Source organism: Electrona antarctica (genome assembly GCF_951216825.1).
Source record: "Electrona antarctica genome assembly, contig: scaffold_1587, whole genome shotgun sequence".
Taxonomy (NCBI): domain Eukaryota; kingdom Metazoa; phylum Chordata; class Actinopteri; order Myctophiformes; family Myctophidae; genus Electrona; species Electrona antarctica.
The window spans coordinates 3,012-13,000 of record NW_027637131.1 but is presented as its reverse complement, the minus strand read 5'-3'; the positions used below and the strand labels follow the sequence as shown (position 1 = coordinate 13,000).

The 9,989-nt window shown below is 42.0% G+C and overlaps 1 protein-coding gene across 1 annotated transcript; it reads right to left on the bottom strand.

Annotated features, from left to right (window-relative positions):
* Nucleotides 1–2,099: 2,099 nt before the first annotated feature.
* LOC306919136 (uncharacterized protein) lies at nt 2,100–3,842 on the bottom strand (the record flags this gene model as incomplete). The annotated part of the gene is made up of 4 exons (XM_079531971.1): nt 2,100–2,278; nt 2,935–3,030; nt 3,143–3,310; nt 3,774–3,842. Coding segments are annotated over 4 exons (512 nt in total), but the record flags the coding sequence as incomplete, so codon positions are not given.
* Nucleotides 3,843–9,989: the final 6,147 nt, after the last annotated feature.

Below are 9,989 nucleotides of genomic sequence, written 5' to 3'. Positions count from 1 at the left end.
ATTTTTCAAAAATAGCAGATCTAAAAGCTCATAGCGGGCACAGAGTGCACGCTACAAGCTTGTAGATCTGCAGCAGCGATTTTTCAAAAATAGCAGATCTAAAAGCTCATAGCGGGCACAGAGTGCATCGCTACAAGCTTGTAGATCTGCAGCAGCGATTTCTCAAAAATAGCAGATCTAAAAGCTCATAGCGGGCACAGAGTGCATCGCTACAAGCTTGTAGATCTGCAGCAGCGATTTCTCAAAAATAGCAGATCTAAAAGCTCATAGCGGGCACAGAGTGCAGAGCTACAAGCTTGTAGATCTACTATTTTTGAAAAATCATGACAATGTGGCACAAATGTTTGAGGAGAAATCCACACCAAAACACATGAATCGGTCCTATAATCCTGTCCCAACATATGTTGACCTTGCAGCGAGAATGGTAATAAGCTAGTCTTCATTCTAATGCGGGTATTTTAGTAGGCTAGCTCCAAATGTTTGTCACCCTCGAGCTGCCGTTTATACAGAACCCAGGGGCCTAAATTGTCAGGCCGGTTGAACTTCATCGCTGGGGGAAAAGATGTCCAGGAGTATTGTTATGAAGCTGTTCTCTCAATGAAGTGTCCTTTAACAAATTTCTGAAACTCATTTGTGGCCTAACATAATATGCAAACATACTCAGCCCTGAATGACTCCACAAATCCACGGGCTGCCAAATTGTCAGAAGAAACACAAAAGATGGTGCCTTTGATATTCTGACCAAGTGATTCAATGAAGACACCATCCTGCTCTAGAATACGAATATCATGAAACAATGGAGCAAGTACAGCTTCATAAAGATACTCTTGGACGTCTTTAACTAGCATGCCTAGTTTGGTTGTATATTGTGCAACATTGATCGGTATGGTTTGTGAATGATTGTGAATGTGCCGAGAGGGTTTGCAATTTCAAGAACTACAATGCTAGGTTCTGTATGAACGGCAGCTCAAGGGTGACAAATGGTGCATCTGAGAGTGCCAGGACTAGTGCCAGGGTGGTGGAAAAGGGACATGTATGAAACATTTCAAGGCAACATGCATGTTGGGACAGGATTATAAGCTGATTCAGGGTACATGTTTGCGTGGATTTCTCCTTTAAATAAAAAAGCAATAAATAATAACAAATTAAATAAATAGACTGACAAAACAAATCAAACAATACAGTAATGCAAATTCTATCAAATATACACATTTCAAGTGCGTGGCACTATAGTGTTCCTATAGTTTTAAACCTGAGGCATATAGTGGAACAATTGAAAGTGCAAACAATTAAGAGTTTTGACCATACACATCTTCACACATGTAAAAGCGATAAAAGCTATAAAAATGTAAAATTGCCATTTTATCATCCCCCCCAAATTTAGTCATTATGCCAATTTCTTCCTCCCCAACCACATGATGTCACTGCTGTTGTATCCTATGGGCTCACCCCACCAGGGGAACCTAGAGCCTACGTCATACTCTTCTCTGACAGGTGCCACCCCAGCCCGTAGGAGTAATTGCAGTGACAATTATAGCTTCCCCCCCCGAACACGGGCCAATTGTGTTCGCAAGGATGCTCGAAAAGGCAGATGCACCGCGGTTGATTCTATCCCCCAGACTCTGCGATGGTGCGCAGCTACACTGGTCACAGTTGGAAAAACTGGACTAGTATAGGAAACAAGTTAACAACCAAATTCACATAGGCAAGGACCCAGTAGATTGAATTTGACGGGTGTGCAGACTATATAAAGCTGAAGTGACAAGGTTAGATCTTCTGTTGAGTGTAACTCATGTGACCAATGGATAGTTACTAGTTAATGAAAGTTGTTTTCCCTTGAAAGAAGACAAGTCTGCACCTGCAGGTGTTGCATTTGGTTGTTTCCTTCTACACATAATCTCTTAATCAGAAAAAGCAGATGCTCGTAGTTTGTAGAGTGGCCATTTCTGCCATCCACAATCTATATATTTTTAAGCAACTCGTTCTTAAGGCTCTGCAGTCTGAGTGACAGTTTAGCACTGTCCAAACCCATCAAAATCTTCTGGAAAAAATCAAACGTGTTGGTCAGTCCTTTGGGATAATTAAGATGCAGTGCGTACATCAGACCAAACAGAACAACGGCAGCATCTGGAAATTGGGGGAGACTGATCACCGCATCACCTTCAATGATGATGGTTACTTTCTTTGGGTTGTAGTGGATTGGCTGCTTGACATTTTCACCGACTGCTGCAGCCGTCAGGAGGCACACCGCACCAAAAGGCCCTGGATCATCATCTTCCTGAAGGAATGACAAAAATGCACATCACATACTAATCACATCACTGTAGAGTTCAATAACCATCATTGCTATGGAGTGTTCAGTAAATGTTTAGCTCTTTAGAAATACCGTTTTATAGGATATTATATGTTTGATCAGAGAAAGAACTCACAGGATAAACAAGAGCTGATTTTCAAAAAGCAGCCAATTTTGAACTGTTATACTAGAGAATTGAAGCGAATACATTATCTTTGTTCTATATAGAATTTGTATCCTGATATAAATTGTCTGTTACCAAAAGAGCTGGAGAGATGGCCAGATTGCCAAATGGCACCCAAATTAAGAGCTTCACTGAATTAGTCGCATCTGTTCTGCAAATACATTGTACATGTTTAAAGATGGTATCTAGAGTGTGTGTGTGTAACAGCTCAACATAACAGAACAATCCCTGGACTTCTATAAAGGCAATGTCAGTCCTGTAAGCAAAGAGGTTCACCCAGCACCAGAGACCTTCACAGAGATGGTTAGATTGGCAATAGACGTCCTAGGCACCTCACAGCTTTTTTTGATTAGGTCTGTGGACATCTCTAGCATCCAACGTGTTAGGCAGCAAGTGTTTAGAGTTCATCGCTGAAACAATGAAATACCACCAATAATTTAGGTCTGTGAGGACTCACCGTGCATGTCTTGAAGACTGCAGAGGCATCCTCTCGCAGAAATACAGGAAGAGCATGGAGCACAGTGGTACGCCTTGTGTGGACATCGGACAATTCCTATGAAGATTAAAATAGAAGTGTACATTTTTAGACATAATTTACAAATGAAACACGATTAGCCTGAAGAGTCTTAGGGACAATACCCGTTTCTATGCTAAATCATTTTTACCTGTTCATCGTGGACTTTTAAGATTTCAGCCAAAGCCTCTGCAATTTTTCGACTTTGGAATGCTTTCTGACGAAACATGGCCATCAACCGTGGAGTGTGACGATCCAGCTCGGCATAGAATCTATTTGGCAGGTTCTGGTTCGTAAGGCGCTGGAATTCGGCATACACCTACATTAAACAAAAAACAAGCAAACAAAGAACAAAGTTCAGATGTTTGGTAGATTATTGTGTGGGCCCTATGAGTTTAGATGAGAATGCAATGTTGCCTTTTACATCCCCTGGATGGGAAAAACAAATGGGGACAACTTAACTTCCAACTGCTCAATGGTGTAGGATTGTGGTTGTACTGGTTAGCTCTCATGTGTGAATGTGTGTGTTAACTGTATGGGTGTGAAGCAGGGCATTGTTAAATCACACCCATGTGAACGAGCGGTGCAGGCTGTGTGTGTGTGTGTCCCGAATGCGTCCCCAATTAGTTACAGGGGTCAATGGGTGGTTACTCATACATAGTACATACTCATACATGCATACAGACATACACACACAAAGTTGGTCATTGGAGTCAATGGGTCATACTCGTATATACAGTCATAGACAGTCATTTAAAGGCACTTGTGCTTACTGAACCTACCTCAGACTCCATTCGGAGTGCAGGCCACTGGTCCATGATCTCCCTCACCGTTGGATCATCCTGCGTCATCTTACTAATGAGGGGTAGGTTTCTATCAGTCTTCTGAACTTCTTGAACAATGTTCAACCTCAAACCCTCAAGACTTGCCGGATCATGTCCTTGGGGAAAGTTGGGTAGATAGTTGGATTCTGCACGTCTGGCTTTTTGAATGGCTTTGTGCGGAGGTGCATTTCCAGGCTGCTTTAGACTTCTTCTTCCAGCATTTACAAGGAGCTCCTGACATCCTGCCTTCCTCAGCTTCCCCCTGAAATTGCCCATCTTAAATTTGAGTCTGCCTGCCCATTCTTCAAAACTGTGATTTCCTGCTTCTTTCAAACATGGATGTTTGGTCACGAGTGCCTCTGCTACCTGTTGTCTGTCACAGTCTTCGTCATAAGCCTTGTATCTATATATGGTTTTTCCAAGCGTTTCCATGATGTCATGCTTTTGGTGCATTTTCAACTTCAGCAGTTTTCCACTTTTTTCATATTCGGCATTTCCTTCTTGAAGTACCAGTTCAACATCAAACGCAAATTTGGGAATAGGAAATGGACCTGTTGGCCAGCCCTCTAGACGTTCTGTGGTCGAGACATCTGACAGTGTTTCAGTAGAAGTGGAATCTTTTTCCAGTAAGATGTGTACTACAGACTTTTGTGGCAACTCCTCTATTTGACTTAGTTCAGTTATTTTTCCATCAAAGTCTGGGTCTTCATATTCCAATCTGAAGTCAAAGTCTAATTCCAGTTGTTCTTTTATGATCCGAATCAGTGCATCTACTGAGTCTGGCCGTGTGCTGAGCTTTACTTTCCGTACACGGTTTGGCTCAACGACGCGTAGAATCATAGGTTGAGGGTCTGTGGCAGCCATTGCACTAATGAATAACAAGAAATTTGAGAGGTTAAAAGAATACTTTGCTATTTACAAGTGTATCCACATTTACAGTGTGTGTGTACCAATTTAGAGTGATCAGTTCTTGAGAACCACTTTTCTGATCGACTTTACAGTCAACAATGCACTTCCTTGGCTTCTAATACAACCATGTGTAAAGTTGATCAGACAAGCGTTTCACAAGGAGCATGTGCCTGTCCAGAGACGAGTGCACTAATTCTCTTTAACATGAATGAACCTCTTTGGAGTTAACAGCACCAAGCCATCAATATTGTATGCTGAGAATGTGACAGTGTCGTTGAGATCTGACAGCACATAGACGGATTGGCTTGACCATGTGGCTGACAGCTCATATGAACGGAGATGCTCTAAATACCAGGTCTCAAAATCATAACAGAAAAAGTTTACCTTTTGATTTACAAGGTAGATCTGTGCAATTTTGCTGAATTAGGACAGTCCCCCACTATGTCCAACAGACAATGGTCACCTTGGGTGTGCTGTAGACTGACACTCTCTGTGTCTAATATGTGCCTGGGCTACCTCTGGAAGAGTTGAAACCAATACAGAGTCAACTCTGGATGTTTGGACTTCAGGTCTGAAAAAGGATGGTGAACTAAGGTGATATGCCATCATGTTTTGGTGTCTGTTTGCCAACGTCTTCAAAACATTTTTAAAGTTCATAGAGTCATGAACTACCTTCTTAAAAAAAAACTGTGTTTCCCTTCGAACCTCATAGTCCAAACGTGCACTAGGGGACCAAAGCACCTAACTAGGGCGGGATAGTTATGTTTAGGACGAAGCTTATACTCTGGGAAGACCTCTTGCAGTGACTGTCTGTGATCACTAATTTTGCCCTGAAAATAGTCTAAGGAGTCTTTGGTAAATGATTGGCACAATGCCAATTCGACCACCTCTTTTAACTCCATCAAAACTGACCAGGCACCATCACCTTCTGGTATTGTATTGCCTACAAACAATGGAAGTAGTCTGAGCATGGTGGCATTTTCATGCCCATTGCCTCCTATTGTGCCTCGAGTCATGAATGTTTTGGGAATTGGCTGAGGTCTGTCTACTTTATCAGTGTGCTGATAGGGGAACGATTTGATCTTTTGATTTAAATACTCTAACGTAAAGTACTTCAGCCGGATCATCTCTTTAATGCAAAGAGCAAGCTCAACAGGGACAGCACCTTCCAAAAGATCATGGAGAATATCTGGAGGAAAACCTGTTACAGGGTGAAAGTACTGCAATGATTTGTGCAAGGCACAGTCACCTTTAACACCAAACTGGCTGCTCATAATGTCACTTTAAATGCCTTCTCAAATGATAGAGAACCTCAGATCCGGAAAAGGGCTGCTCAAATGTGCACAGAGGACACTTGAATGACACATGCTCCTGACTCTGACTTGTACTACTGCTAATTTCAGCAGTGTGGTTCCTAGATAAATGTGACCCCAGTGCACTAAGTGTCTTAAATGTGCACATGCAATGGCCATACAGGCATGGCAGTGGACTGACTCCTGAACATTGACTGTGCTGTAGCCTATAATGTGTAAATAACTGTGTTCGGCCAGTGAAGGACACTGAACACAATTTACACGGCCAAGTCATATGGGCACCGTCAGTGACCTGGAAACAGAAGACACGTTTTGGCACTTAGCAATGAGGATAGACTACATCCTCCACATAGCCAACATAAAGAAACTTTACACAAAATATATGGCTTAACCTTGGAATATATAGCTGCTACTATAGCATACACAAAATAATAGGTCTAAAACTAGAACAGTGTTAAGAGTGGAGATACTTACATTTAGTTCGATGTGGTGATTGAGCAGGGCCTTCAGTGTAACCGGGGGAGATAGGGTACTACGAACACGAACCAACCACTGCAAAGACAATAATTGAAAATGGTTGCGCATGATGCAAATCCACACACAAAATAATAGGTCTAATGAGTTCAGGTGTTAAAGCAAAAAAAAAGCCAAGATGGAAAATGATTTTCAGACAATCAAGCACAACACTTAGTTGCGCACTGGTGTTGCGTGCAGCAAATAGCAGATATACACGCTCACAGCGCGTAGCATTCGTGACACGCTGTGAGCTTGCAGATCTGCTATTTACTGTCTGCGCAGCAGTGTGCACGACAACATTACATTCAGGTTACATTCAGCAGCGCGTGGTCCATTCTGGGCAGCTGATGTAAATATTATTTGAGTGCGAATGGATGCTTGGTAGTTTGGACTTTGGAGAGATCTCGTTTTGATCACTTATTGTCATTCACACCTTGACCATGGCTACATACACCCCCCACCCCCTTATTCATTTTTTTTGCAGATCTGCACTGATCTCATAAATGGCCCATAAATCCGGAAATCCGGCCCCAGGACAGAGAACTTTAAGCCCTGAGAATAGCAGTCGAAATGAAATTGAAAACTTGGGGAAAGAAATAATTTCATGCAGCCAGAGACAGACATACTTGAGGCACTGGTGAAAGGAGCAGGCTTTGCTTGTCGTCGGTAGGTGGCCAGTCAGACAGACGGTGGAACAGAAGAGCTGCGTGGAGCCTTTTCTCTGGAATGCCGTCTGGCCCTTGCGCAGCACCTACACATTCAAATGTCCCAACATACAAGATATCAGCACGTACACAATACATGCAATATATCATTAGTCATAGTGATTTGCAGAACAGCAGCTCTCAAAAAAGATGTATTTAAGTGATGCTCCTCTGAAAAAGACTGTCCCAGCGACACCCATAAGAGAAGATTTGTGCCGTTAGTTCTTTCCAATGTGTTTCCAAACTCATCCATGATGTCAAATGGTTTCAGCGCATGACATGCTTTCATAGCAGACCTGCCCCTCTTCTATAGAATTCAAATGACTGAAATCAGTGTAGGTTACCAAGAACTTTAACAAAGGTAATAGAGCATGCACCTCCACTCTAGCCCAGGTGCTGGACAAAAGGCAGTACAAGAGGAAAAAAATAGAGTCTGCAACACTGATATGAAAACTCAGCTCCACTGGTTTATTTGATTCAACGTTTCGATCACTAGGATCTTCTTCAGTGCTTCTTCCTGAAGAAGATCCTAGTGATCGAAACGTTGAATCAAATAAACCAGTGGAGCTGAGTTTTCATACCAGTGTTGCAGACTATTTTTTCCTCTACCAAGAACTTTAACCCATGAACACGACATTACCTTTGAACAGCCACTGCAACTGACGCTGCTTGGAGTTCCGGGCTGTGGTGGAGGTGGTGGTTGTGGCTGTCGGTGGGGGGGTCTGATAGAGATGGGTTGCAGTCCTGAAGCTTGAAAAGTTCCTCTGCCTGGGATGAAAAAGGTTGTTGCCTGGGGTGCAGCGATTGGAGCAGACACTGGCACTAGAATAGATTAAAACACACACACACATTGACAGTGTAGGTTTTTGGCATGTGGATTACATTGACATTTATTTATTCATCATTACCTTTTGTATAACCCCACGGTAATTATTTGTAGAATGTCCAGATATATTGTACCAAACCAAAGTCCTGATGTCACTCACTACCCCTGGGTCACGGACATCTTAGCCTCGTACACGAACCAACCACTGCAAAGACAATAATTGAAATGGTTGCAAAATACAACTATAGCAGAGATTCAGTGTATGTCACAAGGAAAACTAGAGAATAGTAGTTTCCATGATAGGACAGATTGAAAATAAACATCATAGTTGACATTCAACCACTTGAACCCCAGCATCCCCATTCTGGGGGGGGGGGGGGGGGGGGGACCGTCACCACAAATGGCATACAACAGCTCACATGTCACAAGCTTGTAGATCTGCTATTTTGGTGAAGAGACTTTGATATAGATTTGTTTTAAAGAACGCACCAAGTACAGTGCAACTTAGACCCTCTAGTCCAGTGGTGTCAAACTCATTTTGGTGTGTGTGATATATATATATATATATATATATATATATATATATATATATATATATAGCTACTTTAATTATTAACTAACAATGCAATAAGGAGCCCCAATAAAAAGCAGTTTGAATTTATTCATATTCATTACAGAGAAAGCCTGCTCACATATGTTGTGCCAAACATACTGTAGACGTTTATTTTATTCAATATCATATTAAAACGACTCCATGCTGTGAGTTTGTCCAGACTAATCTCTCTATACTTGATAAAACAACAAAGTATTCTGAGGCACAACTGAGGGACCTTTAAAACCAAAGGAGAAAGCTTAAAGGTCAATACATTCATAATAGTTCACCAAAAACAGATCTAAGAAGAGCAAACTCTAAGAGCAAAGAGCATCTCTTCTCATCCCAACACGTTATTTTATGTATGTCGGTCTGGAACTATAACCAGACCTTAGAGACTATGAATTAGATGTTAAGGGTAAATAATGGTTAATTTCCATTTGCCGAAAATAACAGATACAAGCAAACATGTGACATGATGTCGGCTTGTTATCGATTGATTGAATCCGTTCTTGTCGGCATGCTTAACACGGGTAGATGAAACGCTGCAAAGATGCGTTGTGAGTTAATTTGGATGAACAGCTCGGATAAACATGCTTTTTATTAAACAACGCGGGATGCAGCAATGCTAATCGCTGTACCAGCAAATCTCTAACACCCGTGGGACAAATTGTGAGTACTTTATATTTGAAAACGGAATGTTTATATACACGTTTGGATTGTAAATGTAGCGATCGCGTAAAACAGGCTGCAGTTGCGTCATGACTGTCATGATGATTATCATGGCAGTCATGTTTCAGGGCTAACTCCCATTGTAACAATGGAATGGGGAAGTGTTCATTCTATCTCAATGGGATAGTTCCACTGTACCGCAAAGCGGGTGCATATGGGCTAAAAAAAGTAATTTAAACTACTGCCGAATGTTTAATAAAGCAATACTCAGGCGCGCGCTCCTCGCACACACCAACCCGCCTCCACACACCCACCCCCTCCCTCCACACACACACACACACAGCGGCGCCTAGCACATTTTAGGCTCAAATGCATAAGCACGCTCTTAAATGTCGACACACACGAACAACTCCCAAATATGACCAAAAAGTAATTAAAACTACTGCCGAATTCACGTTTATTACAGTAATACTCAAACGCACGCGCACCCCTCCACACACACACACACACACACACACACACACACACACAGTACACACACACACCGGGCCGGTGTGAGCATATATTATATTATTTTAAACTCACATGCATTTTAGCACGCTCTTAAATGTCGACACATACGAACAAATTCCAAATATGAAA